This window comes from Typopeltis vanoorti, chromosome 6, assembly GCF_054136105.1.
Source record: "Typopeltis vanoorti isolate ZY-2024b chromosome 6, IOZ_Tvanoo_1.0, whole genome shotgun sequence".
NCBI lineage: Eukaryota > Metazoa > Arthropoda > Arachnida > Uropygi > Thelyphonidae > Typopeltis > Typopeltis vanoorti.
Genome location: NC_143554.1, coordinates 75,021,821 through 75,042,617, shown reverse-complemented (window position 1 = coordinate 75,042,617; position 20,797 = coordinate 75,021,821). Strand labels below are relative to the sequence as shown.

The 20,797-nt window shown below is 33.1% G+C and overlaps 1 protein-coding gene across 1 annotated transcript in view; it reads right to left on the bottom strand.

The window, feature by feature from the left end:
- kdn (citrate synthase) overlaps positions 1-20,797 on the bottom strand; it is a 205,035-nt gene that overhangs the window by 44,908 nt on the left and 139,330 nt on the right. Inside the window, exon 7 of the mRNA XM_090394261.1 lies at positions 10,480-10,609. Within this exon, the coding sequence (XP_090250387.1) occupies positions 10,480-10,609 (130 nt within the window). The remainder of the gene's footprint in view (positions 1-10,479; positions 10,610-20,797) is intronic.

Sequence of the window (20,797 nt, the reverse complement as noted above, 5' to 3'; positions counted from 1 at the left end):
CATTTCTGGTCAAATATCATCTACTCTGGCTGCTTTCCACATTTCAGGCTTTTGAGAGCTTTTTCTACCTCTAGAATTGATATATATATATTCTTGTTTGCATTCCTCTTGAATATTTTCTACTGCTGTTTCATTTAACATTCTTTCAAAGCAATTACTCCAGACATCTAGGATATCTTCAGTTTTCATGTCACATTTGATTACTTTTACAGTATACTTTCCCTAATTTCTAAACTTTTTCAACATGCTCCAGAAAATTTTGCCACCTTTCTAATGTTTACCTTTTAAATTCTTACCAAAGTATTGACATGACTTTTGTTTAGCTATTTTTACACACAACTTACCTCTCTTATATTTTTCTCTGCATTTTAGGGCATCTGCCAGCTTGTTTACTAGGAACTTTCAATATGCTTTCTTTTCCCCAACTGCTTCTTTCATTTCTTGTGTCCACCATGGTGTTTTATTTTTCTTATATAAGAAAAATATAAGTTTTTATGTGACAGCTATAGCAAATCTCCCCCCCCCCCCACCAGAAGGAAATTAATCATAATTACTTCAATATCCCAGAATGCATGGCACTGGCACTACCCAGACTGGTTTAACTGTTACTGTGGTCTTAACATTACTCTCTTCAGGATAGCATCAAACAATTTTAGGCAGACTTTTAGTACACCACTCTAAATGTAAGAAAAGCATTCTGAGCTTGGTCAAATTTAGGATTTACATAGGAGTAGCAGTGTAACTAGAAGCGAGTATGAAAGAAGGATTATTTATCAATTGCACTGTCTTCTTCTGGATAAAGCATTTTTAGGTAGAATTTTAGTTATTACCGTCCCAAATATGAGAGCTGTATTCTAAGTTTAAGTGAATTCCAGATTTATATAGGATTAGGGGAGTGATATCTAGAGTAAAAAAGAAAACAGTAAGTTTGGATTTGAAAGTTGATAAGGCTGTGGAAGATTTATTCATGCCAAAAAAAAGAGTAGATTTGCAAGTCAGTCCAAAAAGAAAATCTTATCTTACCTAGATCTGAATAGTACCGAATACTGAAAGTAAAGGGATAATTTTGTTCCCAGCAATAAGATAGGAGAGTAGTTAAAATATCAAGTTCACAAGATTGTTGACACACTGACATTGAACAATGGGAAATATATCAATGCTTAAGGGACTAGAGTTGTGGAAGATATCGAAGCTTGGAGTTCTTGTGCATTGCAAGGTTTGTCAAATGAAGACAAATGGAAAACATTCGAGGTCAGTAAGAGAAAAGTCAATTATGTATATGACAGTATTTGCTGAAAAGAGCAGAGAAATAGTGACTACTGAAAAGGATGGAAGCTAAGAAAACAGGTAAGAAGAAATCAAATACCCTAAAAATGTCAACTGCATTCAATCAATTTTTCAAAACTTTCCATGTTTTGGGTCATATTGGTTAGGAGATTTCCTTTGAATCAAGAGTGGCAGAATTAATCTTGATGGGCATCCTGATAATGAAGAAATCAAATGTTGATGAGTTCTATTTTTCAGAGAAAATATCAAGAGACCAAAGTGCACAATGGGATAAAATGTGATGGTTGATAAATATAGAATTTCACCCATGCATGGCAGAAAAATATGAAAGTTATCAATATGATGTAGAAATGGGTATATATACACTCATTTTGAAGATTTTCTAATGCTTACCCCCCCCCCCCCCATCCTCTCCTGGAACTCAATTGCATAACTACTCTAAATTGCTACATGTTTGAAAGCTTTTCTAGACAGTACTGGATATATACACACATACACACACACACACACACTGGAAAAAATCTATGGGAAGTGATTGTTTCATTCATTTCTATACTTATCAACAAATTATTTTTTATAAAAAATTGAGGAGGGTCAACATTTAAATGAAATAGGACCCGCAACACCCAAACCGTTGCGGGAGAGTTAAAAAAAAAAAAAAAAAGTGGGGAAGGGGGAGTTTTACTTAACCCCCCCAACCGGCTGAGGTGGATGAAATAGCCAGACCTCCCTAGCTTTTTTTCATGGATCAAAACTTCATCAGCATTCTACCTTTTATCATGCCATTACCTTCCTCCACAGTTAAACCTGTTACGGCTATTCTAGAGCCATTAGTGGATTAACTGTTGGTGAGTGACCTTTGTGTCACCTATTGTTAAACTGTGAATGAAATTGTTTTGTATATTTTTATTCTTCATTCACATTTAACATAGTTTATCATATACTAAGCAAGACTTGTTTAAATATTATTTGTTAGTCCCTTGCTTAAGATTTATTATTCATGTGTTATCCTTGAATTTCATCAGTTATTTAATTATATAATTTTAATGTATATCAATACTATTGAAAGGACTCTGTAGTAAATAACATTTATCTTATTACTTTATTCCTTCAATAATATTATGAGGAATTCTATGTATGTAACTTTTAACTTATGTGCCTTATATAAACTGTAACATATATTTGATTATTATTATTTGTAAATGAAATGAAAGAGAAATTAAGTAACTATAATATTTTTATTATGAATTTTCATTACTCAGTATAAAGGTACAACCTTATGTAACACTAATGTTTACGTTCTGTTTTGATCATTGCCATGGAGACAGAAATAAAATAGAACACGCGAGCGTACAACGTGAGCTTCAATAATTGGGAGAGGAGAAATTAATGAGTTAGATGGAGTGAACAAGTTGGAAGTGGGAAGAAGGAAGGTATAGAAGCGAGAGGTAAAAGTAAACAAGGAGACCGAAGGGTAGGGAATTCAAGGGAGTAGCATTCAGAAGTGTACGAAGACGAGGAGAAAACTAATAGGATAACTAAAGGACCGGAAGATTAACAGAAGATTCAGAATAATTTCACTAAGCTTTAGAATTACTACGTATTCCTATATCGCTTTAAAGAAGGATTGTACAAAGCTCAACTTGTTATACAGTAGTAAACTTTGAATAATTATTCTGCCCTATAGTAAGCCCGTCAAGTATTGTGTAGCACGATAAATAATAATTTGGTTATCTTCTTGAAGAATTCTTTTGAATAGTGTTCCATCGGAGTAATAAGTGAATATAAGTTTGAAATGTGCTCACATTCAATCTGATGTGCTAAGGATTAATCCCAGTAAGAACAGTCCTATTTTTATTTTTATTTCAGTGCAAAGGTTTAAGTGATAGTTCCGTCTTAAATATCCTAGCATTTACTGTGGCGTTTCACTGAACTTAGCCGAAGTTAGAAGTTGTAAATAACTCCCCTTGAAGCAATAACTGCCGCGATTAATAATGTTATAAGTGCTTGATAAGTGTTAAATATAGAGTGTAACTGAATGATACCAGCAAATTTATTTAGCAAGAAATTCTGTAGTATTGATCAGCGTGAACAATCTTTGTTATTGAGAGAACTGTGAATTTTGTATCTGAAGATTTGAAGTCTAATTTAATATGAATGTTTTGATCTGAAGAACTAAGTCAATTGTATTATCTTATTTTAGGAGTTAAATTTATGTATTTGTCATATGGCCTTGTATTAAATGTTTTGTTTTATTGATTTCAATATTGTGTGTGCCTGATTCTTTTTCATTGCACCGTTCATAAAAAGTTCGAACCTTGCGGGAGCCCTAAGTGAAAAATATTAAATTCGGCCCGGAAAAATAAGGAGACCGCTAAGTTAATTGAAGATTGATTCTACTATTTTACATAGACTAATCTAAATATAGGGTGGTGCAGTATAAATATAAATTTCCTTACATTTTGATTAGTAATCGACCTGCAATTAATTGATTTTATTAAGAACAACATTTCAACAAGATGGCAAACCATACAGACAAGGAGGACATTCCAACAAAATTTTGTTGGAACATCCTTGTTGTTCTATATGGTCCGCCATCTTGTTGTAATGTTGTTCTTAATAAAATTATTAATTGCTGGTTGATTACTGATCAAAATATAGGGAAATTTATATTTATACTGTGCCACCCTATATTTAGATTAGTCTATATAAAATAGTAGAATCAATCTTCAATTAACTTAGCAGTCTCCTTAGTCATACAGGCCGAATTTAATACTTTTCACTAGGGGCTCCCGCAAGGTTCGAACTTTTTATGAATGGTGCAATGAAAAAAGATTCAGGCACACACAATATTGAAATCAATAAAACAAAACATTTAATATAAGGTTATATGACAAATACATAAATTTAACTCCTAAAATAAGATAATACAATTGACTTAGTTCTTCAGATCAAAACATTCATATTAAATTAGACTTCAAATCTTCAGATACAAAATTCACAGTTCTCTCAATAACAAAGATTGTTCATGCTGATGAATACTACAGAATTTCTTGCTAAATAAATCTGCTGGTATTACTCAGTTACACTCTATATTTAACACTTATCAAGCACTTATAACATTATTAATCGCGGTGGTTATTGTTTCGAGGGGAGTTATTTTCAACTTCTAACTTCGGCTAAATTCAGTGAAACGCCACAGTAAATGTTAGGATATTCGAGACAGAGTTATCACTTAAACCTTTGCACTGAAATAAAAATAAAAATAGGACTGTTCTTACTGGAATTAATCCTTAGCACATCAGATTCAATGTGAGCACATTTCAAACTTATATTCACTTATTACTCTGATGGAAAACTATTCAAAAGAATTCTTCAAGGAGATAGCTGAATTATTATTTATCGTGCTACACAATTCTTGACGGGCTTACTATAGGGCAGAATTAATAATTCCAAGTTTACTACTGTAAAACAAGTTGAGCTTTATATAATCCTTCTTTAAAGCGATATAGGAATACATAGTAATTCTAAAACTTAGTGGATTTATTCTGAATCTTCTATTAATCTTCCGGTTTTTTATTTATCCTATTACGGCACTAAATTCCTATTACTGCCACTGCTGACTTTACTCTCAACTATCTATAAGTTTTCTCCTCGTCTCCGTACACAAACCCGTTACGGCTATTCTAGAGCCATTAGTGGATTAACTGTTGGTGAGTGACCTTTGTGTCACCTATCTTTATGTCTATTGTGTTACTTGGAATTTCCCTTACTATCCTAAGATATTTCACATTTTTGCCTCTAAAATGATTTATTGTGTCCCTTGCCAAAAATTGAAACGAATTTCACATGTGCGAATATAATCAATCATGAAATGACCACTGATCAGTCTTTGCAATGAATCTATTTAGTGACAGTAAATTTGGTGTATTTTATTCTTCAAAGCAGTGCATCAGAAGAGTTGCACTGATTGTTCTTTCACTTTACTTATAATATAGAAACAATTTTTGTTCATGAATTTTCAAATGTTTGCTTTGAAAATATTATGTCAAATATTTATATTTTTAAATAATATTTAGCGAAATAAATGACCTTTTGCTTTCTTTCTTAACAAAATATCATTATATCGATCATCACATTTCAGTTTCAGAAACAATTTTTTTTGTTTTGTCTTTATGAACAACAAATGTTAAATTGCATTACTTGGGTTTTTTCCGATTGCGAGTCTTTTTGGTATCAAAAATTTATATTCAATGATATTTTAGCAGTGATTCTTCGCTTTTTTTTTTTTTTTTTTTGTATTATGCACATTACGATAATATCCAGGGCATATCCTCGTAGATATGTTGAAAATATAATATAAAAGATATCGTATATGGAGTGATTCAAAATTTTTGCTCATTTTGAAGATTTTCTAATGCTTACCCCTCCTTATCCTCTCCTGGAACTCGATTGCATAACTACTCTAAATTTTTACAGGTTTGAAAGCTTCTTAGACAGTATTCAAAATCTATTACTTCATTTTACTGGTTTGACAAAAGAAATACGACAGTAAGATTGTTGTACCGTGAAGCTTCTAATTCTGTACTATTTCTCTGCAACATAAAATCAGCTGTTCTACTGTCTGCTGAAATTATTTGAAATTTTAGAAATACAATACTATGCTATATTTTCACCATGCAAAATTGTTTATATGCATACCATACAAAAGCAAGTTCAGTAGTATTATTTTTGTTTTTCTTTAAAAAATCTAAATATTACTACTTCTACTGCTGCTGCTGGTTGTTATTACTGAAATAACAACCAGTGTCTTACAAAACTTGATAATATCCTCTTAGTTGGAGGAAAAGCTAAAGGCTTATTACTCTCACTGCTATTGAAAAAGAAATGAAGAACACTAAAGTGCCTCAAGCTGTAGTGCAGAATACATCAAGAATGTTGTTTCCTTTTTAATTGTTGATTAGCAGATATCCTAACAGAAATACTGACATTTCTTTCACATGCTGATACATTATAATTTATAATGATCAGTTTCACTTTTATAATCGAAAAATTATAAGTCATTTGATACAATTATCTTGAAAAAGAGGATTTGAATTATTTTAAAAGAAAAGGAGCATAAGCATTACATAATCTTTTTTTTTGGGGGAGGGGGAGGTTTATATACCTATTCAATCTGCAGATATTTCAGAGAATTTATTTTATAAATCATTTGCAAGACAACTGGTACAAACGTAAATTACTTGGGGAACATGCCCATTCATTTAGCTACTCCAACAATGCCATGTATCTAATCTAGAAGAAAATGTTATGTCTGCTGATATTAGAACTCTTACGTGAATAATATTTTTGAGATTTCTCTATTCGTTATAACGTAATCAATTTCCAGATTTTTGCCCTCTGGCATACTTCATGTTATATGCAGTGATTTCTTCTTTGTGCTACAAGAAAAAATAAATCAGATAACAGAAGAAAAATATGTAGTATTTTCTTTTTCATGGGCTGAATTTACAATGTTCTTTCTTTGTATTTTGAAAAGAAAGTGCAAATGATTTTTTTCTTACTATTGTTGCCATTATAACATCTGATATAATTATGATTTGGTTCTGCAATAAAGGCACATGCGCAAGGCCATCACTCGGTTTGCTGGAGGCTTGAAAAACATATTTAGTCTCATCTCTGATGTTAATTTCCCTACATATAGTAATAATGTGCTATTGATACCAAAGTCTTGCAGTTGTTGACATGAAAAAAAGTTTGCACAGAGAAGGCATGAGATACTCCCAATGGTTATCCCTATTTTTATTTTATTCCTTCGAAAATGTACTATAAGCCACTGTGAAGGAATAATATGTCATTCTATAATAAATTTAGTTTAATCCTTTATCCAAGTGTGAGCAAACAAAATTTGTGCCTGAAAGTATCTTCAGGACTGAGGTAAGGTGGTACAACACCAGTAAACTCCTTGCAAAGGTGGAGCAAGCTACCAACACTCCTATCTCAGTATCTCCCATAATGCAAAACACTTTCAGGTGCAAACTTTGTTTGCTCACACTTGGATAAAGGATTAAACTAAATTTATTATACTCTAACCAAGTGAAAAATAAACTTTCAACATCTTCCTCTACATCCAAAGTAATTTATTAAAAAAGGGTGGCACACCATTTGGCAACTCCTATAGGTAGAGATGACCTGCTAATGCTTCTGCCTGGTATCTCCACTTGTCTCCACTTGGGCCTGGCTCCCACTGAAGAGACCTCAATAAAGGTCAAAACTAGTCTGGGTAGTGGCCCTTCCCTTAATGCATAACATTAGACATATCCGCAAGGAGATGTGTTTTGCATTATGGGAGATACTGAGATAGGAGTGTTGGTAGCTTGCTCCACCTTTGCAATGAGTTTCCCTGGTGAAAAAGTGAAAAATAAACTTTCAACATCTTTCTCTAAATCCAGAGTAATTTATTAAAAAAGGGTGGCACACCATTTGGCAACTCCTATAGGTAGAGATGACCTGCTAATGCTTCTGCCTGGTATCTCCACTTGGGCCTGGCTCCCACTGAAGAGACCTCAATAAAGGTCGAAATTAATCTGGGTTGTGGCCCTTCTCTTAATGCATAACATTAGACATATCTGCAAGGAGATGTGTTTTGCATTATGGGAGATACTGAGATAGGAGTGTTGGTAGCTTGCTCCACCTTTGCAAGGAGTTCCCTGGTGTTGTACCACCTTACCCCAGTCCTGAAGATACTTTCAGGCGCAAACTTTGTTTGCTCACACTTGGATAAAGGATTAAACTAAATTTATTACACTCTAACCAAGTGAAAAATAAACTTTCAATATGTCATTCTGTGTGTTATGAAAAGAACTTAAAAATTCATCTACAAGAGGAACTGGAAAGAGTATTCCAGTTCCTCTTATATCTTATTCCTTCGAAAATATACTATTAGACATTTCGAAAAAACAATATATTATTCTGTTTATAAAAACAACTTAAAAAATTTGCCTTCAAGGTGAACTGGTGTACGTTCAGTGGCAATCACCCATTTTCTGCACAAAGAGACATATCTAAAGTATAGGCAGAATCGCTATCTTCGGAGGTAGAAAGATTTCTCTTCTCATTGGTAGAACAAGAGCTGCTCAAAAGGCAAAGGCTCCAACTTTTCTGCATCTCACAAAGTTTCCTTTTCTTACCCTGAATGTTACTGGTACTTGCCATCTTGTAAATGAATTGTGTCGTGGATATACTTACTAATATTCTCTTCTGCCCAGTAATAAGCTGTAAGCTAACCGAGATTACTAACCCTCACTGAGGAATAGAACATACCCAGTAGGCAGCACACTAAAGAGCCTCAAGCAATATCTGAATATTTTACAGGCAAAAATTTCTTGTTTCGCTTTCCATCTTTCTTTATTTCAATATTGTATTTGTAGGATGACAGTGATTTCAAATATTAATTTCCACTATTACCCAATATCACATAATTTCCTGATTTATAATAATCAGGAAATAATATGTACATTTTCTGATTTATAATTTGCTAATTTATATTAATCACCACCAAGTTTCTGTATCGAAAAATTAAAGTTATGTGGAACAATTACTAGAGAAAAATAAGAAATTAAATAAAAACTGTGCCTCCTATGTTTAATAACAGTTTTCAGATGTGCGATAGTGATGCAATGGGGGGGGGGGGGATTAAACTATCAAAGGCAAAATAAAGTTCGATTCTATTTATATGTAAAAATATGGAAATGAAATTTCACATTTGATGCATGTGCATATACATATTTTGAATGATAAAATATAAGCAAAAGTATCACTTACTTTAAAAATTGGAGCATAATATCTGAATTATGCAGAAAATATATATACATATAAATTTAAATCATAACTGTTAATTTCATTTTGTAATGATCAATTATACAGGGAAACCAAGAAAGTGAAAGTGCAAAGAACAGTAGATTACTACATAAAGAAAAAATTTAGTGATATGCTTTAAGAATTTCATGTTACTCTCTATAAAGCAAAGTCGATGAAGCGTGTCCTAAAGGAAATCTGTGAAGTATTATTTGATTTCGATGATTTTAAACAAAAATAAAAATAATATAATCTGGAACGTCAGCAGCCGGTTTTCTTTTCCTTTTTTTTTAAAATAATACTTCAAATAATTAACGTGAATTAATTTCTTCGAGAACCAGGAAAATGTTTTGTTGAGTAAGCGATTAGAAAAAAATTAGCGCAAAAAAAAAAATAAAATTGGCTCTCCAAGATAAGGCAATATTTACGTGAAGAAATTCTGCAAGGATTTTTATTTTGTCCAAGCATTAAAATTGTATTGTACAATAAAAAGAGAAAACAAAAATATAAATAATTTCTATATTTTTAGTCTTTCCAATATAACTAAAATCCAGTTACCTAGCATAGAACAAGGAACTGTGTTTCTTGTTATAGGCAACTGAGACAGAGCTATGAACACGAGATAATCCGATTAAGTGTTCTCTTCAGCGTGAGGGTTTATCACACCTTCTAAACGGCATCACAGCCAAATTGTACTTGTTATCAATGTTCTTTCAACAGGTAGGCTAAATCATATGCAGATTTAGCTGGACATCTATAGACGTCCTATATGTTTGGGAGGTTAATAGACTCACGTGACAATAGCAAAGTTGCTGTATCTGCAATTTAATCTTATAAAAGATAAAACAAATAATCTTCTAAATGATGCAACATTATCGTAACTAGTATAGTTATATAAGGTCAACATCATTTCAAATTTATATTATTTATTTTCACTGTACTGATATGACAACACAGAATGATAAGAATATAATATTTATTAACTTATTTGCTGATATTATATCCAGCATCTTCAGAGCACAAAAACAGTTTGTCACATTTTTGTGCTCTGAAGATGTTGGATATAATACCAGCAAAATATCAGCAAATAAGTTAATATTTTCTTATCATTTGTGTTGTCATCAATATTGTGAAAATAAATAACGTACTGTGAACACAAGCCTTTCGATGCAAATTTCAAATTTCGTTCTTTAAAAAAAAAGTATTTTATCAAGAGAAGAAAGCAGTTTTGTTTCTGAATCCATGCTCAAGTAACATGCAGAATAGTAGTCTATTATATTAATTTGCTCTAAGCTTTACTAGGTGAAAATTTCTTTAAAAGTTCTTAAAGAATACCTGATTTGCTAAGCCATGAAGTGGTCCAGCTAATCCATTCATTCCTGCAGCAAAAGCAAGATAAGGATCTGAAAGTGCACTACCAACTAAGTGTGTAGTGTGTGCACTTACATTGCCACCTTCATGGTCACTGAAATACCAAACCATACTTATATCAGTAGCCAAAATAAAAGTAAGGATTTTACCAAATAAAAAAAAATATCATAGCATTATAACCATGTAAAAAAAAAAACGATATTTTTTAATAAAATGTTAACTGTGAATTACACTAGAAATACAATTATCCAATGATTTTAATAAAAACTTAAATTATACATAAAAAATTATAATGTAAAAGTAAGTTTGATATGATTAAGTTCTTTGGTCACTGTTTTAGGTCTTTTGACTGAATTCATTTATTAAAAAGAGAATTCACTCAGTCATACTGATTGCAAATACTTGAAGTCACTCGAGTAATAGGTAGAATAGTAGAGTAGTAGTTTATTAAATTAATTTGTTGTATACTAAACTTAATTAAATGAAAATTTAGTTTGTCTTCTTAAAACAGTCCTGATTTGCTAGGCAATGAAATCAGTCACCATTTTTGGAGGAAGAAGGCCCAGAAACTTTCCCACTCTCCTAATATTATGCAATACACAGTAACAAAACCCTTGATGCATAATATGGAAGAGATTCCTAAAGGTGAGAAGGAATGCATCGTATTTTTCTTAAAGAAAGAATCAATTTCCAACTGTTTGTGGAATCAAACCATTAAAATCTGGCATGACTTTTTGCCACAAACTTTCCCATGCAGTTAATAACTATTTCTGGCTCACATTTTACTTATGTTATCTATAGCATCTCTGATGTTATAACTCTTCAATAATTCATCTATGTTGGCTTGACTTCATTAGTTAGGACAGGGATTCTCAACCTATTGTACGTGTACCACTGGTGGTACGTGAGCCACTGCCTTACTGGTACATCTAATATCTTGAATTAAATATAGTGGTACACCACTGGAAAAGGTTGAGAACCCCCGAGTTAGGATATAACACTTGGAATGTGAGCTTGAGCTACGTCAAAAGTTCATGATGTCATGCCAATCCATTGGTTTAATCAATGAGATTGTGTTCAAGGTTAAAAAATGTAATTTTTATTAATCTTGGAACATATTTAAGGTCTAAACTATGAGCAGGTGCATTATTGACAAATAAGAGAGCCCTCTTTTTTATTCTGAAGATACTGTTCTGTGTATGGCATAAAATAATTCATTAACCAATTTTGAACAATATCCATGGGTCATCATCCATACTATTTAATTATTAACTTAAACTATTGGGAGTCTAAATTTTTCAATACTTTAGGTTTTCAGAATGACAGATAAGGAGTGGCATTATTTTAAAGTCTTGAGGCAATAAATCCCGACATCAACACATGACAATCTTGTCATGTCTGCACTTTTTCTACTTCATAATGTATATTCTTAAAAAAACAATAAGACCAGCTTTCTCAAGGTCAAACACTTGAGGTGGTAAATAGCCTGGAATAAGCAGAGCTTGTTCCAGGCTGTTCACTACAATTTTGTTCACTGCAGCTTTATTTGCTGATATTGGCTTCCAATGACTGGTAGGTTTGAATGTCCAAACCTAGCTGAATTTGCTTAAATTGAGTATGAAACTAGAATCTTTTTTCTAATCAGTAAAAATGTTCCATGCCTTCTCAGGAGTTACTTCTGCTGACACGACACTTTTTCATGTCTGGATGAAAACCACTTGAGCAGTTTCTTTTCAAGGAGCAGTCAAATGTCCTCCCTGGCTAAAACACTTAGAGACTTATACATGTTTTTTCAACCTTGTGCATTTCTTCTTAATAATGATATAATTCAGCTGTCTATGACATTAAAGCACTATGCATACCAACCACACATTCATCTCTTTCAGTTTATTCAATAATAAAACCATATTTAAATATATAAACTTAAGACAATTCAAAACTAGCATTTTTGTTTAAAACAGACTCACTAGCATTACTTTGTGTGTGTGTGGAGATGGAAGGGGCACATAATAATTAGGTGAACGATTCATCAACAAAAAAGAAAAAATTAATTGCTAGCGTTTGTTTTTAATAATAATTATTCGAATATTCCACAACCTCAATATATTTAAAGTACACTCTTCTTTTTGTGCTTTATGAAAGCAGCTTCTTGACTCAGTCATAGAATAGTAAAAAAAAGTTAGCTTTTAATATGCAATAGAGGAATGGAGAACACCAATATTTTTAAATACCTACTCACAGATTGTGTTTTTTTCCCCCTGAAATACGATACCTGATTATCAAAATGCACAGACCCTCTTATTATGATGCTAATAAACAGTAACACATTTTTATAACCACTATGAGGACTTTTTATTTATTACATAAAACAGGATAAGTTTAAAAATTCCTTCTACACATTTCTTTGTTTCTACTGTTTTTCTTTGACTGACAATATCTTCAAGAAGATTGACAATGAATATAGATAATCAATTTCTTAATATGTACCCTCAAGGGGTGTTCAGGCTATTATGGCAGCATTACATGATTAATAATCTTTCAACAATTTTCTGCAAAATTAGTCTATTACTTATCAGCACTCCAATCTTGTCATATATAACATTTCGTTCTTCTAAGGTACTGCTGAATGAATCCACCTAGACCTTGGTCTTCCTCTGGGTCTTATGCTTGCCATCTTGGCACCAAACACCTGTTTTGCTAACTCTTCTTCTCCCATTCTATTTAAGTACCATACCACCTTAGATTAGTTTCACACATTCTTGAATGCAAACAATGCCAAGTTCATTCTTAATATCTTCATTTTTTAATGATTCTGCCATTAATGTCATCTGCTCACTCCCTTAATCTTTCTCAGAACCCTCATGTCTGTGGTCTTCAGTCTTTGATCAAGTGCTTTATTTTTAGCCCAATTCTCAGATCCATAACTTAAAAACTGGTTTGAACACTAACTCTGTCTAATTTTTCTTATTCCATATAAATTTATTCAACTGGCTCCCAACCATACCAGTTTTGCTTATTCTGTTGTCTATTTCCAGATTCAACTTTGGAACGCTTCACTAAAAACTGTGCCTAAATAGCTGAAATATTTTACTTGTTCTATAGGCTCTCTCTATTTAAAATGCAGTTGAAGTTCTCTGTTCTTGCCTATTTTCATGGTTTGTCGTTTTATTGATTTTGTTACAGCTGTTATTCAGTTTAGTTAGAGAATCTCAGTGACTTCAAATGGACGTGTTTCAGAGTACATCATTATCACCAAAGAGCCAAATTTGATATCAGTAATTCTAATATCAGGTTTAATGCTAGTTTCTTTCATAATGTGATCCATATAGATGAATAAGAGTGGAGATAATCTGCATCCTTGTCTTACACCTGATTTTATATTAAGCCACCTTCCTGTATTTCCTTCAACTCTAACTTCTGACTTACAACTTAAATATCGACTATGTGTTGCTTTGTATAATGTTCCATTAACCCCATAACTGATCAGAACAGACATTTCTAACAGTGAGTAATTTACTCCATAGTTTCATAGTTCTAAGCATGTATGAGTGAATTTTATTCTTTAATATTTAATCTTTATGGAACCGAATACTGCTGGTCAGACTACATCTATTGTTCAGCTACCTTTAAAAACAACATCCATCTCATAATAGGATTAACTGCTATAGCAAGGGCTAGCACCCCATCCCTACTGCTGCCATTGGGAAATACAAAGGTCTCAAGAAACAACCCTCTGAAGTCTAATTCTATGGAAGCGTCACTTCTAGAAACAAGCAACAAAACTAATTACATTTTCTTAAACTTTGTACCATAGAAAACTTAGCACTTCAATAGGAAGTTATAACACTACAACTTTGAGTAGTATTAAGATGGCAGCATGAGACGAATTAGAGTTCGAAAAAGCCCTCGAGTTGCCGTAACATTGCCAAATGTAAGTGGTAATCTAAGAAATGATTCCTTAAAAAAAAAAAAAGGACATACTAACAACTGCAGTGAGCGAACTAATGAAGGTATTCAATAAATGAAAAATGAAACTAAAGTATTGATAGAACTACAGACTACTACAAACAACAAGGAAGAACAGACTGACTTAGATCAGCTATACTCGCAAGTTGTTAAAAACAATGCTAAAAACAAAGATGAATCTGAAAACAATCCTTGCTATAAATTAATAGTGAAACTGATAGCTCAGCTAAACAGAAAAGATACCAAAAATATCATAAAAGAAAAAAATAGGCTCAAGAAAAATCAAAATCAGAATCATAAAAATGAAAAGTATTAATAACAGAGGAGTCCTAATTGAATCCAAAGAAAAGACCAACACAGACTTGTTACATATGAAATCTCTAAGAAATGCAAGACATGTTAGTAGCAAATCCCAGTAAGAAACATCTTCCAAGGCTAATTATATGTGATATTCCCAGTGAAATTGATATGAACAATGCAACTGACTCAATCCACATGTAGAATGAAGAACTCTTCAATGGCGATACAAAGATGACCCAGAAATTCATCATGACAAATAAAAAAATCAAACAAGAGAAACTTCATTATAGAAGTTGATCCAACGATGAGCACCAAATTGCTGAAAACTGTTGTCAAAATGCTGTGGAGAATTTTCCACTGTGCAGACTATGTAAGCATTCTGAGATGCTTTAACTGCAATAAATTCCACCATCATACACGAGACTGCAGGGAAAAACCACCTAGCTATTCTGCTTTAAAGAACATAAGTTCAGCGAGTGCCCACGAAATAAGTCCTAGATGAACTGCATAAATTGCCAAAATCAAAAACGACTGCAAACGTATGGCACTAAGCAAAGACTGCCCAACATATAACTACTATAGACAGTTCACAATTCAAAACATTGATTATGGAAAGCAATAATAAAGCTAGCAGAAACAGCATTACTTCCCTGGCATGCCTTCAAATAAATTAACAACACTCTATCAAGGTTGTAAATAACTTGACAGAACTCATAAATAGAAAAAAAATATAGGACTAGCATTAGTACAAGAACCCAACAACATTAACATGCAACTTTCCAACTAATTATAAAATATTTTTCAAAAGGATCAGAAAGAAAGAGCTGCGATACTCATGGTCAACTGCCTGAATTCAAGGCAATATTAATTTCTCAGCACACAACAACAAGGACTCTGTACTCATCGAAATTACGTACAGAGGAGTTAAAACTTTTCCTGCAAATATGTAACTAAACTATCAAGCTGACATAAAATATGACGGAAAAAATGGACAACATCGTGGATTTTACCATCAACCACAGCCTAATTCTTAGAACAGATAGCAATGCTCATTTGGTTTTATGGTTTAACGAGAGCACAAAAAATAGAGGTAAAAATTTGGAAGAGTTCTTAGCATCAAATTCCCTACACACATACTAAACAATGACTGTAACACTCCATCATTTGAAAATACCAGAGGAAGCACCTTCATTCATCTGACAAAAGCAAATAACACTATTTTATCCCGGATTTCTGAATGGAGATGCAAAGAAGAGGAAAGCTGTTCTGATAGGTCATGAAAGCTCTCTCTGATAGAGTGAGCTCTATCAGGATGGAAAATCAAGTTCTGTTGGGTGAACGTGCATACTGGGGTAGCAGGAAACGAGAGAGTGGATCAGCTGGTTAAAGAAGAAGAAGCTAGAAACAAGTTACCAAAAGTATTCGAAATTTGCTATAAAAACATTTACAGATGAAAGAATGGAAAACATCAAAAAACTGATCAACAACAAAAGAATTCTTGCCAAGCATCAGAAGCAGACTCCAGCTGAATAAACATGCCATTTCTCCAGGTTTAACCATGCTACTAATGGGACTTGGAAAACTAAGATACTATTTACACAGATTCTAAATCCTGGAATCACCATCATGCATTTGTAGTCCACACCCTCAACAGACTGTTGACAACACACTTTATGACTGTCAGCTACTGGACTCCATCCAGATGCCCCTAATACAATACATCATCGCTTTCGGTGACAAGTGGCCAGTGTCAAAACAGAGACTTATCAAAAAGTATTACTCAGACTTAATTAAATTTGCTAATAAGTCAACTTCCAGTCATAATGTAACATAAATTACTGATATTATATGAATTATACAGTGTAAATATATGTATATATAAAAATATAAATATATATGGATGTAAAGATTGGAATGTGTACATATAGATATAAAAATATAAATGTTAATCAGTACTTGGAAGCTACGTGTAATATATGCATTGTATGCAATGGAGCATGTAGGAATAATTTACCTCCTGGTAGGATTACTATTGGGAGGAAAACGTGCGCGCTAATACAGTCAACTCTCACTGCTATAATCACAACTACTGAAAAGTCAAGACCAAAGCTCAACAGAACAGAATGCTAATCTAAAAGAAATTCACTGCAGCAAACTATTTCTGTGGTCCCTAAAAGGTGTCAATGACATTGACACCTTATTAATGTAATGATATGAGCTGATATGTAATCTTTTACTTCAAAATTTCAACTCTGCAATATGTTCAGGCACGAAACACTGAAACTAACCTTGAAGTATCTCTTTCATTATCATCTTCATTAGACCTCCATGGAGTCAAAGCCCCATCAAGGGAGGCCATACATCACCCAAACCAGCTGTCATACCTTCTCTTAAATGCAATCACACTAGATGCATGAACTACTTCAACAGGCAAACTATTCCACTAACTCATGGCTCTATGAGAGAAAAATCTAGCTCTTAACTCTTTTAACTACCCACAAACTTAACTTACACAGGTGCTGCTTGGTCCTCTCACCACTTCTATATATTAGAAAAAAGTATCACCTGATATCCCATAACACCCTCTCAAAAGTTTAGAAATCTCTATTATATCACTGCTCTTTCTTCTGTCTATCAGTGTTTACATTCCACATACTCTCAATCTATCTTCATACTAATATATATGTAATTAACTCTTCTTTGCATGCTTTCCACTGCTTCTTTATCTGTTTGGAACCAGACCAAATCTGTGCACAGTACTCCAGGTGTGGTTGTATCAAGACCTTCTAAAGAGGCAAAATGACTTTCATATCTTTGAAATGAACATGCTAATGTTGATTTCAGCATCACAATTGTCTCCAAGTTGTATTTGCAATTTTTGTTATGTGACCTTTGAACCTAACTTTCTATCTACTCTAACTCCAAGATATCTAAGCCTTGTTAGTTACTTCAAGTACAATTCCTTAAATATAATATGTTGTTGGATATCACATCATACCAAATATATAACTTGACACTTACTTACACTGAATTGATAGCCATCTTTTGCCCACACTTCCAGTCGATTAAGATCATTTTGTAAATGCTGATTATCAGTAGCATCTCTGATTGCTCTACTTATCTTTGCATCATCAGCAAACAAATGAAGATCTCCTGTCAGTCTGTTTCCACTATCATTAATGTATAGATTAAACAACAATGACACCACCCTTGTGCAATGAGCTTAGCACGCTTTCTTTCTGTTTTGTGGAATCTTTCCTTTTCCTTTAGCTAAGACTCAAATTATACAAACATGTCAAGGCTCTAGCCAGCTTGGCTGAATTCCTTTAGCACACATGCTGATATTAAAACAGCTGAATTCTTATCCAGGTTATGCAACAGCTCTAGAAACTCCTTATGCACTTCTAACTCCATCCAATGTAGTGTAGCCATTTCTTTTCTTACTCCAACTAAGTTTTCTGTACAATACCCTTAACTTTTCTAGCCTGAGCTTGATATATACTTCACTCCTTTGTTGTTGATAAAGATCTTTGTTAAATTGCTAATAATCAAATTCTTGATGTGTACCTCAAGAGGTGTACAGAGTAATATAAAATACAATGTAAAAGAAAGTTTATGCTATTACAACCTTCCCATAACAATTTTCCTCCAAATTATTCATATATGTTAGGACCTCAAATATTTATTGTCACGTTTTATCTTATGCTTCTCTAAGGGACTTCAAACTACATCAATTTAACTAATTCCTCATCTTCCTCTGGGTCTTTTCCATCAAACACCTGCTTACTAATCTTTCATCTCCCATTCTTTTAAGTACCATACCACTTTAGATTAGTTCTACTCACATATCCTGAATGTTAATGCTGTTAGAATCCTTCCCAATATCCTCATTTTTAATATGATTCTGCCATTAATGACATTAAGTTCACTCCATTTTTTCTCAGAACTCTCATTGCTATAGTCTAGCATTTGATCAACTGTTTTACTTCTAACCTATCTCTCAGAACCCTAAATTCAAACTCTTCTGAACCCTGTCTGGTATGAAACTAGTTCAGGTGTTTTGAAGAATTTCTTTGTTATTTCAGACAAATTTATTTCCTGCCATAACAGTTTTGGTTATTCTGTTGTTTATTTACATATTTGCTATGTTTACTATTATAGAAATGATTCAATTTACTTAAGGAATCTTGCACTCTCAAATACTCGATTTAATTAGATGTACTTGCATAATATATTTACATAAAGTGCTGATATTAACATCTCCAACTTTGATATCATGTTTAATGTCTCTTTCTTTTAAAATATGATCATATTGACAATGAATTAACAGTGAAGATAATGTGTACCCTAATCTCACCCACTTGATTTTGCATCAAACAATCTTCCTGTATGTCCTTCAACCAACTCCTGACTTATAATTTAAAGCACTATTCAAAAATATTATAATTATATTGCGGAAAAGGAACATTTCCACAATATAATTGTTGTAATGTTTTGAATAGCACTTTAATCTTAATATATATCTTATCATATACACCTTTTCCAGATCAATGAAACTTAAAGATAGATTTCACCTTGTTTCATTCCAAAATTTTCTCAACTATTTGGCTTGTGAAAGTGAAAATCTGATCCTGACAATTTCTATTTGGCCACATGGCTCAGAGACACTCCACTCCTTCTTAACACACTTAAACAACTAACACCCCAGAATCCAGTTCACCTTGGAAAAAGAAGAAAACAACAGTCTCACTTTCCTAGACACTCTAATCACTCGCCAGCCTGATGGATCCTTGGTTTTTCTCTGTTTACAGAAAACCCACCCATAAAGGCAGATACATTCACCAGCAATCTCACCTGGGTTATAAAAACTACCTCCCCTAGACTTACCTGGTGTATACCAGGTCCTTTGCAGTTGTAAACTATCCTACTTTGGCCAAACAAGCAGGACAGCAAATATCAGGATTTCAGAACACAAAGACTACATCCAGTTTCACCAGGTACAGCCACTCTGGTCTGGCAGACCATGCTCTGGATACCCACCACAGAATATGTTGGAAGAAAGCCACATTAATATATCACAGCAAATTTAAATATGAAAGGCTGTTCATGGAATCAGCCTCAGCTCTAAAAAATTTTCCAAACCTCGACAAATTTGGGTGCATGAGACTGCCCCAAATTTGGGAAACCTGTACTGTGAGAACTTCAGCCCAACAGCCAAGACAACCCAATATAGCCTGCTATGGGGGGGGGGGGGGGCACCTTTAGGACTCTAGGAACAACATTAGTTTTCCCTCTTCTGCCTCATTTGCTTTTTGTAGTGCTTGCGTGCAAGTGTCATAGTTATGTTCCCATGAAGATGGCGATGTGACATTGCCAAAATATAAGAAGTATTCATTAAAGTTTTTTTTAATAATATTCCAGTATACATTGTAAATTCCTTAAATAATTTACTAGTCACTCAGTTTGTTCTCCAAGGGTTTCTTCTATAATTTTTCTTAGCTTCTTATGTATGCTTGCATAAATTTTATGTGGTATCCTCAATAGGAAATTCCTCTACAATTCTCATTGTTTTATTTCCCATTACTATAGATGGTTAACTATGAGACCTCTACTCTAGTCATGCAAAATTCAACCTTCTCACTAGGCCTTCTGAACTATGCAGTGTAGAAACTAAAACTTATACCTCCACATTTGAGCATTTTTGGTCTAAAATCATCTACTCCGGGTGCATTTCGACCTTCAGATTTTTGACGGGTTTTTCCTACTAGAAGTACTGATATATACTCCTAATTGCATTCCTCTTGAATACTTTTGATCACCATTCTGTCACTTCTTGTTTAACAATCTTTCAAAGCAATTACTCCAGACACCTAGTATATCTATCTTTTGTTTTCAATGTCACCATCACCATTTTTTTTTTTTTTTTTTTTTTTTTTTTTTTTTACACAGAGAAGAAATCCTTTTAGAAATTCTAACATTTATCTGCTATATTCTTATCAGTCTTCTCTTGAATTTT